The sequence below is a fragment of the Clupea harengus genome, chromosome 11 (genome assembly GCF_900700415.2).
Source record: "Clupea harengus chromosome 11, Ch_v2.0.2, whole genome shotgun sequence".
In the NCBI taxonomy this organism is placed as follows: domain Eukaryota; kingdom Metazoa; phylum Chordata; class Actinopteri; order Clupeiformes; family Clupeidae; genus Clupea; species Clupea harengus.
The window spans coordinates 7,957,711-7,976,043 of NC_045162.1; the positions used below are offsets into that span (position 1 = coordinate 7,957,711).

General features: G+C 44.7%; 1 protein-coding gene across 2 annotated transcripts in view; it reads left to right on the plus strand.

The window, feature by feature from the left end:
• The window catches only part of LOC105891773 (thrombospondin type-1 domain-containing protein 7A), a 105,752-nt gene extending 87,460 nt beyond the window's left edge, over positions 1 to 18,292 (plus strand). Inside the window, exons 20-30 of one of the 2 annotated variants that reach the window (XM_031575635.2) lie at positions 794 to 909; positions 3,375 to 3,492; positions 5,816 to 5,961; positions 8,990 to 9,164; positions 9,589 to 9,762; positions 12,498 to 12,593; positions 12,826 to 12,908; positions 13,261 to 13,474; positions 13,720 to 13,807; positions 14,052 to 14,348; positions 15,848 to 15,969. In XM_031575635.2, the coding sequence (XP_031431495.1) occupies positions 794 to 909; positions 3,375 to 3,492; positions 5,816 to 5,961; positions 8,990 to 9,164; positions 9,589 to 9,762; positions 12,498 to 12,593; positions 12,826 to 12,908; positions 13,261 to 13,474; positions 13,720 to 13,807; positions 14,052 to 14,190 (1,349 nt within the window). In that variant the 3' untranslated portion in view covers positions 14,191 to 14,348; positions 15,848 to 15,969. Of the gene's footprint in view, positions 1 to 793; positions 910 to 3,374; positions 3,493 to 5,815; positions 5,962 to 8,989; positions 9,165 to 9,588; positions 9,763 to 12,497; positions 12,594 to 12,825; positions 12,909 to 13,260; positions 13,475 to 13,719; positions 13,808 to 14,051; positions 14,349 to 15,847 lie in introns of both variants that reach the window. The other variant, XM_031575636.2, reaches the window with a different exon arrangement.
• The last annotated feature ends 41 nt before the right edge of the window (positions 18,293 to 18,333 follow it).

An 18,333-nucleotide genomic window follows, 5' to 3' on the forward strand; every position in this document is an offset into this window, starting at 1 on the left:
CACACACACACATGCACACACAGACTTTATGCGCTTGTAGACATTGTTATATGGTAGAAAAAAAAAAGTATTTTTAATGTTTGGCTCCTCCGCTCTCTCTCTCTCTCTCTCTCTCTTCATCTATCCCTCCCTCTCTCTCTCTCTTCCTCTCTCTCTCTCTCTCCTCCCTCTCTCTCTCTCCATCTATCCCTCCCTGTGGGAGCATGAAACTCCATGATGGGTCTGAGTCTTTCTTGCTGCCATCGCGCTCTCAAAGCAGTCGCTCGACTTTGTCAAAAGGCCCTCTAGGCAGATAAATAATATCGCTGTCCCAGTCTGGCACTTAAAGGAGATGCTGCGCTCCAGTGCAGTGTGATGTGGCCCCAGACTGTTGCCTGGGCTTGGCCTCGTGTGTCTCTTTGCCGCACGTCAGCTCAAGTAGCCCTCGGCAGGCTGTTCACTGCGACCAACACCCTACACAAAAAAAGCAGTCACTTCTCACCACTCAAGCCTTTCTGGTTAAGGTTGGTGAGTTAGAGGGGTGGTTAAATAGGAGCTGGGTGTTTAGGGTATTTGGGGTTGTGCAGTTTTTAGGTGCTGTTGGATAGGATTGATTTTTGGATTATGCCATCAAGCCATGATTGATAAGCAAATGTGTGTGTGTGTGTCTGCGTGTGTGTGTGTGTTTGTGTGTGCGTGCATGCGTGTGAGTGCGTGCTTGCGTGCGTGTGAGTGCTTCCGTGCGTGTGTGTGCTTCCGTGTGTGCCTGTTCGGATGTGTGTGTGTGTGTGTGCACGCGAATGTATTCTTTCAGACTGGAGCACCTGCCAGCTAAGCCCTAACGCTGTGTGTGGCGTGGGGCTCAAGACCAGAATGCTGGACTGCGTCCGCAGTGATGGCAAGTCTGTGGACCTGAAGATCTGTGAGGAGGTGAGTGAAGTCTTGTAGGAATATTTGTATAGTTGGTGAACATGGATGAACTTATGGGATATGAATGGCGTTATTTAAACAGGTCGAGAGATAGACTGTAAATAAGGGGGGTTGATTCTGCCACAAGCATCCCAGTAAATGGGCCTGGTGCCAAACAGGTAATACGCTCTGATTGAGTAAAAGTCGTAGAGTGGGGTTAGATCTAATTGGTCAACCAAACAAAACAAAGGTGGGAGTCACCGAATTACTTTTAAAAACATGAACGCACCATCCATACTGCAAGATCATCCATCATCCAGCATTTTCTGTTGAAAGCTTAGAGCCTTTCGATAAAGAATCCGTAGATACGCACATTTGGCCTCTTGTCTTCTGAGTGCGAAATCTCTAATAAGTTGCTCTTTCACAATCACTCCTCTGCCCTCATCCAGCCTCAGCATCTCCCTCCACAGTAGACTACTGCACCATAGAACATAGCACTATTTGCTCAGGACGTTAATGCGATGCTGACCTTCATGCTCACTGAATCTGACCAGATTTCATCAAAACGAGGGCAGTAAAGGAGGGTTGACTGACACAAACGAGTGTGTTAGCAAATGCTGGGTAAAAGGGGCCGAGATGAAGATCTCATTATTCTGTGGCTTGAACTCCCGAGCTAGTGATGCTTGCGGTGTCTCTGCTGGTCGGTGCTCGAGCTCTTCTTGACCTTGCATTGATGTTTATATGGGAGTGGAGGGATGCTTGTCGTAGACAGAGGCAGAGACAGGACTTCAAGGCTCTCCCCCTTGACCTGGATGAGATGAATTGGAGAGACGTAGAGGTGGAAAGGTGGCCTCTCCAGACAGACGCTACAAGCAGAGACTGGAGTGAAGACGAGAGGGTTGAGCTGAACTCCTGGTGGAGTGCAATGGAGCATTAGCATCCAGCGAAGCCTTTCCTCCACCAAGCTATTTCTTTGAGAGGGTGTTAGCAGCATTTTGTGATCATTATAGACCTGCTCTGAACACAGATTCACACAGATTCTTGCCCCGGCTGAATGCAATTAGCAGCTACGTAAAATTAAGGTTATTTTACAAACACACACACACACTCATACTTGTACACACACACATACACACACACACACAGTCAAGGGTATGCACACTCACATACAGAAGCACGTACGTTTAAACACACTCACACACACACACTCAAATATTCATACACACACACACACACATTCACACAGCAGGCAGTGGTAATGTGAGCGCTGAACGCGAGCTGGTGAAAGATCAGTCAAATGCGGTCAGCTCAGGGTCACTTTAATTGGACCCCTTGGGCTGTGATATAAAAAAAAAAACACGCAGAGAAGCAGGAAGGAAATCAGCTCCGCTGCATATTAACCCCCTAACCTAATTTCCTGTCTGCCTCATTCGAGTTCATGCTACTTCTCTCCACAAAAGGGCGAAGACTTTTTGCGGCTCGGCTCCATCTGCTACCAGGCTCTGTGTTAAAGTTTGATAAGCATCACATTGCTCTACATTTCTGCTACATTGTATCTGTGGCACGCAAGTCATCTCCCCTTCATGGTCAAATACATTGTTAAATATATTGTAAAAGATTAGTGTAATGCTCTCATTAAATTGACCAGTTGAAAGTATTTGATTTGATCTCAGTATCTAATCTCATTTGACTAAAGGGAATGTGACATGCTGGTCACATGTAACATAATGTGACAAAGAGTGTATTTACTTGACAGTGGCTGTTGGGATGAACGCTGTTGCTGTTTGATCTGCCACGGGCAGACTGACATGATTTTGGCGTTTCACCACTTTATCTGGTGATGCAGATCCTGTGTGTGCTGCTTCTTATTGCTGCCACAGACAGGCTGATCAAATGCACATTGTGTTCTTTTATCGGTAGATAGTTACACTCACTGTGATATTGATTTTGCATTGACTTCTCAAGACCTTTTTAGCTTTTGTCATTAGGAGAGTTTACAAAGGCTAGGCCACAAAGGCTTAATAACCGGCTACAAGATGGATGGAAGAACGTGTCAATTAGTGAATGCGCAGATGGATAGACTAGTTGAGTCCTGGGACCAATAAAAAAATGGATGGATAGATGGGTGCAAGGAAGCGAGGATTAATGACTAGATCAATGAGAGATAGAAAGAGAGGTTAAGAAATGGATGGATTGACTGAAGCAAGGGGATGGATAGCGAGCGCTGTGGTGTAGGTTGAACAGTTCAGGGATGGATGAACCGAAAAAGTGGTCAGATAGATGGGTGAAAAGATGGACATGAGGAACGATGGAAGAATATTTGTGGTGGACGACGAGTGGTAGAGTGGCTGGACAGAAGGATGGATGATTGCGTGGGTAAATGCATGAACGGAGCAATGAGATTATGTGCGGTTGACTGACGCGCCCCTGATCTCGCCCCTGGTCTCGCCCCTGGTCTCGCCCCTCACTGCTGACCGCTCCTGCAGCTGGGCCTGGAGAAGAAGTGGCAGATGAACACGTCCTGCACGGTGGAGTGCCCCGTCAACTGCCAGCTCTCCGATTGGTCGGCCTGGTCCGAGTGCTCCCACAACTGCGGACTGGAAGGTGAGAATGGAATATAGATGTATAGTGTATATATATATATATATATATGTGTGTGTGTGTGTGTGTGTGTGTGTATGTGTATATGTGTATAGATGTGTATATAAATATAATTAGTAAATTCTATAATTTGTATGGTGTGCATACATACTTACATTCTCATATAACTTTGTAAGTTTACAGACACTTCTAAGAATATGCACATACACAGAGAGACCGAGGGAGACAGAGATTAGAGAAGAGGTGTTTTTGTCAGTCTGTACTTTGGGGTTGTGTGGTAAACAACAGCTCAAACTGCAATTGAAATGTCAACTTGACCTTGCCCAATCAGGACGAACAAAAGCTCTTCTCTAAATCTCGAGTGAGAGTTATTCATTCGGTAAATCTCCCCATGTACTGAAATAAAGCTAATACAGTTATGCCTTTGTGCAGAGTGAGGTGCCTGATCTCTGCAACCAAAAAAAACCCAACAAAACAAAACAAGTGGCATCTGTTTTGTATGGATGTGTTCAAGTAGCAGGCAAATCTCATTAATCAGGTCTGGGGTGTGCTCATTCCAACCATCAAGGCCTCTTTCCTGAATAACAGGAAGTGCTTAATGAATACAAATGCCCCGAGCCACAGCAAATGACTGACAGGCTAACTGCTGTGCACTTTGGAGATAGAGAGAGAGAGAGGGGAAGAGGGAGGGAGAGAGAGAGGGGAAGAGACTGAGAGAGAGAAAATGAGGAAAACAGGATGACTCAGAGAGAGAGAGAGAAAGAGAGAGGCAGACAAAGTGAGGAAGCATCGAGAGGATGAGCAGAGATGAAAAAGGGAAAGAGGTGCAGTTTTATTTGTTTTTTGATTCTGAGCATGAGCGATAAACCAGGAACCCTGGAAAAAAACACTGACGGGGGATTTATATTCATACATGTGTATGTGTGTGTGTGTGTGTGCGTGTGTGCGTGTGTGTGTGTGTGTGCGCGTGTTTGTGTGTGTACGTGTGTGTGTGTTTGTGTGTGTACGTGTGTCTGTGTGTATGTGTGTTTGTGTGTGTGTCTGTGTGTGTGTGTGCGCGTGTGTGTGTGTGTGTGTGTGTGTTTGTGTGTGTACGTGTGTGTGTGTCTGTGTGTGTACGTGTGTGTATGTGTGTCTGTGTGCGTGTGTGTGTGTGTGTGTGTGTGTGTGTGTGTGTGTGTGTGCGCGCATGCTTCTGCATATGGACCAAATTGATTTGCCAATGATGTTTTCCATTTAAATGTGCACTGCATATGTAAGCACTATCTGTGCATGGGAAGCCTTTGTGGAAAGTCAGATAAGAGCGTGTTGCTGTGGTTAGCTGAGCTAAGATGAGCTTAAGTGGCAGCATGCATCTACCTCCCTCGGCCTCTCTCTCTCTCTCTCTCTCTCTCTCTCTCTCCCACACCCTCCCTCCCTCCATCTTTCTGAAGGTAGGGCATCTCCCTGGGTATCCATGCCATGTTATTGGCTCAGTTGTGCTCAGCATCTTAGAGAGGGAGCAGATTATATCCATCTCTGGCCTGGGTGTAAACTGCACGCGTCTGGCCTGCGTGTCTTTCATGTCCTTTCATGTGGCTTTGGAAAATCACAAGCTGGTACAAACAGGCTTTTCTCTCTACTCACAAGCACTTTAAAGTAATTTGGGGACAAAGCATGCATTTCATGCTGGCATCATTTAGTGTAATTGCTGTGCATAGAAGCCTCATATATCTTTCTCTATATACAGTATATCATATATATATATATTACACCCAGAGCCAAATGATTCTCATGACACCACACCATATATATATATAATATATATATATGGTGTGGTGTCATGAGAATCATTTGGCTCTGGGTGTAATATATATATATATGATATACTGTATATAGAGAAAGATATATGAGGCTTCTATGCTTCTATCTCAACTGTTGGGCTTCTGAGCTACGACACCCAGAGCCAAATGACTCTGGGTGTCGTAGCTCAGAAGCCCAACAGTTGAGAAGGCTGGTGGCTTTGTACCTAATATGTTAGCAGTGAACGTTATCCTCTCTTTCTCATTCTCTCTCTCTCTCTCTCTCTCTCCACTTTTGCCTCATTCTCTTTTTATGGTTGAGGGAGAGTGTGGTGTAGCTTTTATCCTCTCTCTCTCTCTTTCTCTCTCTTTCTCTCTCTCTCCCTGTCTCCCTCTCTCATTCTCTCTCCCCACACATGCCTCACTCCTTGCAGCATCCTTCCCCTTGTTCCCACGGCAACACGTCACGTCTCTAAGTAGTATTAGTAGTCATAGGTTTCGTGACCTCTGACCTCTGCCCTTTGGTGTGTGTGTGTGCGCTGCAGGGCGGATGTGGCGGCAGCGGACGGTGGTGCGGGCCTCCCTGGGGGACGGGCGCCCGTGCCCGGCACAGATGGAGCAGTGGAAGCCGTGCCCGGTGCGACCCTGCTACAGATGGCAGTACAGCGCCTGGTCAGAGTGCAGGGTGGAGGTAATGCAGAACAGGACTCTGGGTGGTGGTGGTGGTTGGGGGGGGGGGGGCTGACAGAGTGGGTGTTTAGTTAAATGTCGCCCATTTGTTCCACCATGGTGTTTCATTGCTTTTGTCACAGTTTTTATTTTTGGTTTGTTATGAGATGTGTTCTCTGTCATTATTTCTCTCTTTCTCTCTCTTTCTTTCTTTCTTTCTTTCTTTCTTCTTTCTTTCTTTCTTTCACTCTCTTAGGGTGCGTCCACACTAGCCCGGGTAAATGTAGAAACGCATAAATATGTCTGCGTTTGCATTTACCGTCCACACTAATACGGCGTATTCGGAGACTGAAAACGGAGCTTTTCGAATACGCTCCCCTGGCCGGAGACATCTGAAAACGCTGCGTTCCAGTAGTAGTGGGGACGGGGTCCACGGAGCTTTTCAGATACGATGACGTTCGGTTGCCATGACACTGGGGGTAGCTTTGCGCTCCAGAGGCTATAACTTTAAAATAAACATGGGAGGTCAAATGAATATGCTGCTCTGTCTCTACAATTTACTTAGTATAGTTAGTGAATGTTGTAATGGATCCCCGTATATGTAGTGGCAATGAAACGTTTACTGCTGGTGAAATTACCCTTTTTATTTTCTTCCTTTTCTAACAGTATATTCAATAAACGGGTAAAACACCACTGTAAGAGCTAGTCTCATACGGGTCCATTAAACTATACAATTACTCAATCGTATGCATATGCATCCGTCTTTAACGAGACCCGTAGCGTACAGACAAGTTCACACTCACACAGTGGCATAAACAATTTTGCGATACCTTTATCCTTATCAAAAAAAGTCCTATGTATCTATAAGAAAGAAGGTGGCATAAAGCTTCTATAAATTCCTTAAATAATGAATGATAATTTAGGCACATATCAAATTAGGCACAAACTAACTTAAATAATAATCCTTCTTTGGGGTTATTTACAATGTAGTAGAGTTAAGGGAAACGCGAACTTCGGAAGCCAGGTGAAGAGGCCGCGAAAGAACAGAGATAGGTCACGTATGTAAGACGAACTCAGAGTTGACAATAAAATAAGTAAATGATAACCAGTTTCTTTATTTGACAACACTTTTGTACAGAATCAGAGTCATAATTCTTTCAGGAAATGAACTTGGTGTGGTTGATGCACACGAAACATATAAGCAAGAAAAATAAAAGATAAATGTTTTACAAAATAGAATAATATTGCCCGTGGAGTGGAGAGTTTCAGGTTGTCGAGAGGGAGCCTTTACAGATTGAGTGCAATCTTACGCCCTCATATTGAAGGCCAGACAACTCGAATGAGAGAGCCAGTGGAGGTGTTGAAAAACGTACGTTGTACTACCTCAGCAACGAAGGCAGGCTGTGCAAAACCGCGAACTCATTTGGCTTGGCCCGTGAAACCGGTCTCAAAAACGGTCAGGTAGGTATTTACAGCTAACACCAATCACCTGGGTTCTGAGTAGGCTACATCACCCTGCCACTCACTGAGCCTGCAGTAGCAGCACTTACCAGTCATTTACAAAACTATGGTATACATCAGTGCATAAGAGCTGTCGATGGCACACACAAATACTAATACTAGCTAGCAAGAACAAATACTGACTATAACTATAAATACAGCTTCATTGATGTAGAAATGGCCCGGTAGTGTCCACGATGCTGGCGAAGATTAACAAGCACCTGAAAGATGGCACGATTCCTCCTTTTCCCAAGGTAGTAGTGGACAGTCCACAATTGAAGCACACGATTTCTGCATTCATCACGTTGTCATTGGTGGCTGTAGAACGCATTTTCTCGGTGTCCTCGTAGCTCCGGAGTTTTATTTTAAATGCAGCAAAAGACAGTCTCATCACTCTGAGTAACGTGAATGGTAAATGGCTTAAAACAGTCGGGCAGTCCTTTCAAAATCATTTGCCACAAGTAGCCGAGACCAACGGCTGCTGCTTGATCTGCCCAGTTTCTGTTGCTCCTGCTAGCCATCCTTTCCTATGCTAGCTCACGCACAAGTGGACCTTACTTTTTATATTGCCTATCTCTGGGTATATCAAACATTTCGGCCAACTCTGGGCCCATGACTTGTTGTCAGATTTTAATTGCACGGAGACTCGTGCATACAGTTACTGGTATAACCTACACAATGAAAAAAGTAAACCTGGAGGTATAAACTGCTCGAAGACACAGTTGTGGGAACTTCATCCATAACAGAAACTAAAGAGAATGTATTAATGCGCACACGTTTATATCTGGATGGGTCACATGTCCATATTGACCCGTATCATTGGCTGTCACTTGCCCAACATCCACAATGCTGTACATCCACATTCCCATGTTATACAATTGAGGGCATACCCATTCCATGTATGTTAACACTAAGCACAATGTAGAGTGAAGCACTTGGTAGTATAGCTCAAGTTGTATGTAGGTGACTGCCATGCTCATGTAATGCTCCTACACGTGTTCAGTAAATAGTCCTGAAGACTAGAGCAGCAAGTGGTGTAACCATGACAACGATTGTCATGTACCCGTGTTAGTGTGGACGGCAAACATTTGGAAAACGATATGAAAACGCTAGTGTGGACGGAGATCGTTTTCATTGCGAATACGCGTTTTTGTATTTACCCGGGCTAGTGTGGACGCACCCTTATACACTTGCTCACTCTCTCTTATCCCTTTCTTCTCTGTAGCTGCTCTATCTTTCATCATTTATTTGACATGCTCTCTGAGCTCATACTTTTTGGTTCCAGTCTCTCTTTTCTCTGTTGAAATGTATGCAGATGTGTGCTTTATTTATTCCTAGATATTTCTTTCTGTGTGTGTGTGTGTGTGTGGATGTGGGTGTGTGTGGGTGTGTGTCTGTGTGTGTGTGTGTGTGTGTGTGTGTGTGTGTCTGTGTCTGTGTGTGTGTGTGTGTGTGTCTGTGTGCGTGTGTTTGTGTGTTTGTGTGTTTGTGTGTCTGTGTGCGTGTGTGTGTGTGTGTGTGTGTGTGTGTGTGTATGTATGATGCTGCAGGAGGTGGTATGTGGAGAGGGCCTGCGGTTTAGGAACCTGTCGTGCTTGGTGTCTGATGGATCTCCCCAGGATGACGGGAGTGTGGCGGAAGAGGACTTGTGTGCGGGATTGGAGCTGGCCGTGGAGGGAGATAAGCGCATCGTACTGCTGGAGCCCTGCACCCTGCCCTGCCCAGGTACACACAGAAACATACATACACACGTACAGGCTCACACACACACACACACACACACACACACACACACACACACACACACACACAGAAACATATATACACACGTACAGGCCCATACACACACACACACACACACACACACTCACACATATACACACGTACAGGCCCATCCACACACACACATACACTCACACACACACACATATAGACATACGCACGGACACTATTCATACAGACAGGCATGCAGGACACATACACAACCTAAATAAGCTTTAAAGCTCAACATGTCAGATCATTTAACACCGGATTTCATACTGAGGTAACTCATTTAGTTAATGATTTCACCTAATGTTGTTAACTGTATGTCAAATCAAGGTTGTCTTCATATGCATTAAAAACGTCTTGTTTTTGCTCTGGCCGCCAGGTGAATGCTACCTGATGGAGTGGTCCGACTGGAGCCCCTGTCAGAGTGTGTGTGTGAAGGGCCAGCGTCTGGACTTCCCCTCCGTTCAGGCCCGCTCACGCGCCGTCATCGCCCAGGAGCCCCAGAACCTCATGCAGTGCCCCGACCAGGAGTGGGAGTTCCAGCACTGCACTGGTGAGACACTCACTCCCCTCACTGCACTGGTCAGACACTATGCCACCTCACTCCCCTCACTGCACTGGTCAGACACTATGCCACCTCACTCCCCTCACTGCACTGGTCAGACACTATGCCACCTCACTCCCCTCACTGCACTGGTCAGACACTATGCCACCTCACTCCCCTCACTGCACTGGTCAGACACTATGCCACCTCACTGCCCTCACTGTGACCACCTGACATTCTAACGGCTTTCATTTCATTTCATTTCATAATGTAGAACTGTGATCTGTCATCTGTTTTCAAGGTTTTATTCTCTCAATAGGAACTCTAAAGGAACTCTAAATGTTAAGACCCCTATAGACAAGTTCTAAATGCATGTCAGAGGGTAATTGGCTATCAGCTTTATATCGCTTTAGCTGTGAATAATTCACACAATAATTCTGTCAAGATTTTCTGTGATGTCCTGTGTATAAGATCCAGCATCTGATCATGCTCCTCTCCTGTAGTGATGTGCACATTTTAATGTTGCCATGAAATAAGGGACAGAAAGGGTGTCCATTGCTCTGTCCGACCCCCCAGGAATGAAGATGCTCTGTCCGACCCCCCAGGAATGAAGATGCTCTGTCCGACCCCCCGGGAATGCAGCCCCTCCCTCAACAGGCAGTGTTGGGGAAGCTACTTTGAAAGCGTAGTTTTGCAAGCTACCAATTACTTCAAACTGGAAGAAGTTGAACTACAGCAAAGCTACCCTAGGGAGAAATCTAGTTTGGTTAACTAAACTACAGCAAAGCTCCCCTAGGGAGAAATGTAGTTTGGTTAACTAGAGCTACTTAGAAAAAGTACTTCAAGCTACTTATACAATAGAAAAAAAATCACAGGTGGTGTGTGTTGGCGGCTGCCTGACGAATGCGTTGCCTAGGCAATTCTGACCGCCCGCTGGCTTCACAGTGGTCAGGGTGAGAGAAGAAAGGGGCAGGGCCGCAGTACAGTAGAGAAGCAAGGGTAAAATTGAAATTAATATTAAAAATCATTCCTTGTCATTTATGGCACAACATCGTTTGTAGTTTCAGTAGTTAACTACACAAATCACTGAATAACTAGGCAAATATGAATGCATCTGAACTACCAGCGAGCTACTGCAGAGCATACAGTGGTTAAACTACTAGTTTAATTACATGTAGTTCACTCCTCCTCAACACTGCCAATAGGACAACACCCACCCACCCCTCCCCTACCTGATCTGACCAGTCCCGCCCCCTGATCTGATCTGACCTGTAACACTGTCCCACCACCTGACCTGATCTGACCTGTTGAAGAGTCCCACCACGCTGGAGTTGTGGGGATTACTGTCTCTCAAGGGCTTTCTTCAATCCACTTGTGCACCTGTGTGGAGTATTTACTGCATGGGGGAGGGGAGGCAGAGCGGCCCCTGTCTGCATCCAGCGCTGGGGCCACTCTGGGGAGACTGTCTCACCTCAGCCAAAGACCCAGCGCTGGTCACTGGGGAGGCTGACTCTCTACAGCCAAAGACCGAGCGCTGGTCACTGGGGAGGCTGACTCTCTACAGCCAAAGACCGAGCGCTGGTCACTATCGAGGCTGTCTCTCTACAGCCAAAGACCGAGCGCTGGTCACTATCGAGGCTGTCTCTCTACAGCTAAAGACCGAGCGCTGGTCACTGGGGAGGCTGACTCTCTACAGCCAAAGACCGAGCGCTGGTCACTATCGAGGCTGTCTCACCTCAGCCAAAGACCGAGCGCCGGTCAGCATGAATCCCGTCATCAGCCCGGAATAGACCTGCTGACGCTGTAGTTCATGACGTGATGATGAGAGCCAGGCAGGCTCACCACTCGGAGCAGAGAACTGTCATGCATTCATGGCCACTTGCCATGTCACCAGTGTGTTGTGCGTAGTGATGTTTACCCGTCTTGTCTGGTTCCTGCTCAGGGCTTTGAGATGAGGTTCATCATGGTGGCATCTTCACTGGTTGTTCTGTACTACCCCCTTTCTCATGCCATTAGGTTCTTAGAACTGTTGTGGTGTAAATCTTAGGCCTCTATTTTCTCTCTCTGATAATGTGAAAGATCAACATCAATGTAACAATATCAAATATGTTTAACCATATCAATATCAAATCAGTTTAACCATATCAATATCAAATCAGTTTAACAATATAATATGCAAATACAACAAAGTATATAATAATACTGTGTATTATGAATATATTTTGAACTCCTTCAATGCACATTGTTGGCAGATTGAATATATATTGATGTATTAAAAATGTTTTCATTTTAAAAGTACTGGCCTGCATATATTTCAAACATCACTGTCGTCAGCAGTATATACAGTCATGTATTTTGCTATGGAATGGGATGCAATAGTACTCTCTGGTTGCACTCTCTCAGTCTCTGAGGGTACAGACAGGAGCGCCCTGGGCCTTTGCATGAGAATTCATTTTCCTCCGTGCTGGAGCTCCCTGTGGATCCGCAGAGACTGCGTCGCTGGTCCCTCACCTCAATGAGCTCCACGCAATAAAATCATGTCAAGACCAGTGAGCTTCACTTGTCTTCACTCGTCTTGAAACCCCAACCCCACCCCAATGCAGAAGGTTGGATGTTAAGGAATGCCCTGCCATGTCAATAAGCTGATGCGTCGCTCAGTTAAAGTAGCCACACGTGCTGCTGGTTGTTTTTGCTCTGCTCCACACAGACGGAGAGTGTTTTATTCTTTGCTCTGCTCCACACAGGTGGAGAGTGTCTTGAATACAAGTGGATGGGCAGCATGGAGTCGGGGTACAACAACATGGTCTGGTGCCAGCGCTCAGATGGAGTCAATGTCACAGGTATTGTTGTTGTTTTTTTTTCAGTTTGCCATTCCCTAACCGGAGGAGTCACGTTAACATTTTCATCTCCTTGATGTAACAGCCATGTCTTTAGGAAGCCCAGCTTGAGCTCTGATTTCCAGGCTCACGCCTTTGGTTGCCTTCCTTCAGATTTCTTACTAGTGCCAATGACATCTGTGGCCTCCGTCAAGCTCCTTTTCCCTGCACCTGACCCACAACCTCTTACCCCCAGGTGGCTGCCCTCCGCTGCCCCAGCCTGGATCTGACCAGCTCTGCAACCCACCCTGTGACAAGCCAAAGTCCTTCTGCTCAGAGGTAAGTGCACAGACACTGAGGGGGCGGAATAGAGGGTGTGTATGTAGAGTCTGAGCTTTGCTAGTAGTAGTAGTGGGCAAGTAGGGAATAAATATATGATGACTAGTAGAGCCATACATCCAACTGATAAAAATGACTGACACATCTGATCAAGCATTCATCTATTTCAATCTGTATATTATGAGCACTAGATTACTTGTAAATTAGTAAAGAATAGATCTATAATGAATGGTAAAACCATCCATCCTTCTCCATATTCCCTTCATGGTGGCCCAGCTCTGCAGAGCTGTAAGCCCCTGTAGGAGCACTGTCAGTGTCTAATGTGTGCATGTGTGTCTACTGCCCCCTGCAGGCCAGCTTATGCATGTGCGAGGAGGGCTACACTGAGATGTTGACCTCGGAGGGCCTGCTGGACCAGTGCGCCCTCATCCCCGTGCTGGAGATCCCCACGGCTGGCAACAAGAACGCCGACGTGAAGACCAGCCGCGCCAGCAACCCCACGCTGCCCACCACCGTCCAGCCCGGCAGGAGCGGGCGCACCTGGTACCTCCAGCCCTTCGGGCCAGGTATGTTTAACGTGGAGAAAATGAAGGTAGAAAAAAAGAGAAGAAATGACAAGAGCAAATGAAAAAAAGTGAAATGAACGAAGTAATGAATGAATGAGTGGGCGAGACTTGCAAGAATCACTGCAAGAAAGAAAGAAAGAAATAAACTGAATGAATGGAAGAAAGAAAGGCAAAAGACTTTCAAGCCTAATTAATAATCATTCAGTTTCAAGGAGCACATTTGACCCAGGCTTTCTGTGTGACAGATGGCAAGGTGAAGACGTGGGTGTACGGCGTCGCCGCCGGCATACTGGTGCTTCTCATCTTCATCGTCTCTATGATCTACCTAGCTTGGTGAGTGACAGATGCTGTGTCCCTGTACTATCATCACCACCATCATCATTATCATCATCATCATCATTTGCCATGGAAGCACTGTTTGAGTTTTTGTCATTTGAGTTTTATCATTTTTTTCATCATCCCCATCCCTTTTCCCCTGTTTCTGTCTATCTATCTATCTATCTATCTATCTTTCTTTCTTTCTTTCTTTCTTTCTTTTTGCCCTTTGTGGCTCTCTCCGTCCATTTGTGTCGAGCAGCAGTTACTGCTGCTACCTGCAGCGTTCCCTGGACGCCCCCGTGCATTCCAACGGCACGGTGGTGTGGATGGGCGAGAATGCACACGAGTTGACTTACACGTGCCCTGAGTGCCAACACCCGGACGAGACAGCGACCTAACCCCTCAACCACCCAGCCACTACCCCTCAGAGGTGGCAGAGTGCTAGCCTGTCCAGCCTTACAACCACCCCCTCCCTCCAACTGCAACAGCCAATCCCAACCCCCATTCCAGTGTCACATGTCCTGCTCAGCCAATCACTTTGAGTCTGCTGTTGCAGGTGAGGGTAGAACCAATGAAGGCTCACATGGCCCAGATGGACCAGGTTTTGGCTGTAAGGCTTAGAAAATACGATTGCAGCTGTGTTTTTGTTTTCTGTTGTGTAAGTACTTGAGCAACTGACATGTACTCTCTAGCAGTTTCTAAAATAGAAAAGGCTTCTTGTATGTCACTGATACACTTGAAGTGAAAACGGTAGGAATACAAAAATGTTGTCAAATGGAAGGATTGAGAACAGGCAACTTCTCCCCATGAAAGTGCAGCTTTGGAGAAGTGTTGATGAGTGATGATGTAATGAGGGCACAGTTAACACACTGAGAGAGAGAGAGAGATGCTAAAGGTGTTCTGAATTTCTTCCACCTCATCTCAATCGCCCACATCAGGATCTAACTATCATTTACCATAGACATCCAACACAGACTCTCTTTGGATGCAGGGGCCTTATATGTCCATTCTTATAAAAGGACAGTCAATGGCTGCATCTGCACAGAAAAAAAAAAAAACAATATCATTTGGTTTCATTGTAACAAGCCAATAGCTTACTAAACATGTTACACGGACTAAACATGTTCATGGATTCTCTTACCTTTATTATCTCTGTGATGCATTAGCCTGTAAACTTTTTTTAATATATACATTTCTTTTTGTTAAGCTGAAAAACAGCCACCGGTTCTGAACCTTAGTTATTCCACCTTCATCATTTAAACAGATCAGTTCTGCTTCCTCATCTATGGCGGCTGCGCAGACGACCGTGACTCTGCCGCGGTGTGGCCGTGCTCCCTGAAACCTGGCACAGCGGTGCTATGAGATGAAATGTCTCATGTGCCACACGAGGGTATTAGACATGTACAATTTGAGCCGCGGATTAGCATGACTCATTTGTCTGAGCAGGAGATCAGAAAGGAATTATCATATCCGACGTTCACGGCAACACCTTTTTTAAATGAAAAAGAAAATTATCGACTTTGTGTAATACTCCACTCAAGGTTAGAGTGCTTGTGGGTTTAGCACTCAGGTGAACCACCATGATCTGATATGATACAATACGGCCCCCTAGTGGTCATTTTTGTAAAGGTATCCGTTTTGAATTGAGGCTCCTTCTGGTTACTGTGTGGAAGTTCTATTCATAGCCATACATCTCATTTCATTTTCACACATCAGTTATGGCTTCATCATTCATTTTCTCACAAGCGTGGTACTGTTTGTATAGTAAACTGTGAATAGACACAGCAGAAACACTGTTGTGCTATCACAACAGCAAGAATGTGTAGGCTGGCGGGTGCACTCTACATTATTGACATCCAGGAAGACAAATCCCATTTATTGATCAAATATAATGAGGGCGAGTAGTGCCAAAAAACAACTCTCAGTCTCAGGACCAGTGGATACCATTCTTAGGATCCTAATTAGGCTGTTGTTATAAATCTCAGACCAAATGATGTTTCATACCATGTCAATATCTTCAGTGAGTTAAGCATTTTGTATTTGTCCTTCCCTCAGCAAAAAGCCAAAGAAGCCCCAGAGAAGACAGAGCAACAACAACAGACTGAAGCCTCTGACTCTGGCCTATGACGGAGATGCTGACATGTAAACTCCAGGGATGGGACCGGCTTCATCTCAACCCTATTAAGAAACCCATCAATGACCTACTGTATATTAGCCACATTCAGAGCCACGCTTTGGACCCCAGCGACTGGATTCATATGGAGAAAAAGAAATAAGAAGGGAAGTGTTAAAAAAAATGATATTTCCGCCATGACGAGTTAAGAGCCATCCTGAGCAGATACTTTCATAATCCCCGTTCTTCTTTTCTTCCGAAATGTTTTATTTCATAATCCCCCTTCTTCTTCTTTTGTTCCGAAATGTTTTGTTATGCAACAGCCTTCATGAATTTCCAGAGACAACAAGAATATGCCTTTGTTTTTGTGTTTCTTCTAATAAGACAGCTTTTTAAAAAATGGAAGATCTGCCGATGAGAGCCAGATGTTTTTTTTTAAATTTTCTTCTTCTTCTGCTTTCCTTTGAAAATCAGCGCAAGTGCATCACTTCCTTTCTGTGTTTCTATTTTCGTGTATGTGTGTGAAAGAGAGAGAGAGAGCATGTCTCTGTGTGTGTGTGTGTGTGAGAGAGAGAGTGTGTGTGTGTGTGAGAGAGAGAGAGAGCATGTGTGTTTGTGTGCTCTTTCTTCCATGTGAGTTAACCCTCCTCATCTACAAGTCTCGGAGAGTTGGGATGGGTGAGAGAGGTTGCTGACTTGTGGATTTCACATTGCCAATAGCGGAGAAAGAAAGTATTTCAACATTGTTCATCAAAAGGATTTTTCACCTCATTTTTCGCAATTGTTCCCCTGTCCCCTCCCCGTACTCCGAGACCCGCTCTTCAGTTGCAGTGCTCTTGAGTCAAGGCCTTTTTCTGGGTGAGGTGAGATGTACAGATCTTTTGACACAAACAATCTTGACTGGAACTACTGCCTGCTCTCCATGCTCTTGATTCCAGGTCTTATTTTGCACTATATTAGTGCAGCATGATATGCACTTATGTCTAGTATTGCCATAGAAACCGCCTCTCTCTCTCTCTCTACAAGAAGGTAAGCAGTTGCATAACACAAGACAAAAAAAAATGGTTTCATTGAGGTTGACCGGTTATTAAAGAAATGTGCATACATCTCCATTTGACATTGATCACCCTAGATGGATTCTGCAGTGAAGGTGAATAGAGTTGTGTTGCTCATGTCACCATGCATATTGTTTTATTCTACTCCGAGTTAAATTCGTGATCTGTAAAGTTATTGTTTGGTACGTTTCTCTTTTTGATTTCAGATTTTTCTAAGGTCTTATTGTTTTTTTGGTTTTCTGCTTTTTGCGATTTGTAAAATATTTGTTCGTGTACAGCACAGACCCATGTTATTTGAGAGAACGTTTTTTTTTTGTGTGAGATGTTGTGCAAGAACTACACACCCTGCAACCTTTGTACAGACAGGATTTTGTTCGGTGTGTTTAGATGAGGTGTTTGTCATGCAAGATACCAACAGTACCAGCCTTACTGTACTGTAAATGTTGGCATCACCTGCCATACAGGACATTGTACTTGCTATTGCACAGTCCACAGCTGGCAAAAAAAAAAAAAAAAATGACCAAGGGGCAGTTTACAATGCAAGTGTGTGTGATGTTCAGTTTTAGTGATTCTATTCATGAGTCGTCTCAAGGAATAGTGTTGGTCTGGTGCTCTGCTAATAAAAAACAAGTGAATCTTCTGTACACGCGGAGATGTTTAATACTCCACAACACGTGTCAAAGAAGTTCGAATCCCTAAATGCCATTAATGAAATTGCAGAGAGTTTGTGAGTCATCATCTTTAATCTGATCCTTTAAGCAAAGTCTCGTGGACTAACATGGACCAATAACAGAGGCGGACGCTGTAGGGTCTTTAAAAGAATAACCCATATCTTTGATTACTTATTAAAGTTGTAGTACAATCCTTTAGACATGTGGATGCTTGGCAGTAATCAATATGAAGTGAAAACAAAGCCTAAAGCATACTCTATTCCCCAAGCATTAAGTTGCTATCTAAATAAAGTTTATTATTATTATTATCTAACAACAGAATAGTTCAACATCACCAGTTTGGCCAATGCAATAGACTGGTGAGATGAATGTTTACTCTCTTTTCTGTTTAGTTTGAGTTGTAAATAATGAAAAGCTATTTTTTATTTTTTGAATATACATATAAATATATATAAATGTGTAAACCTCTTTTGTATTGCACAGAATTGTTTAGTATAAATTGCAAAGTGGGTTAATATATTTGCTGATCTTTGTTGACAACGTTCAATTTCATTGTTGTAAAAAAAAATGTAACAAGGTTCAGTCGTTTTTTGTACAGATGTTGTTTATGTATCTGGTAAACTGCAGATAATAAATAACTAAAATATATGGACACACTTCATATTTTCCACTGGATGCTGTTTTGATTCATAGATGCACAAT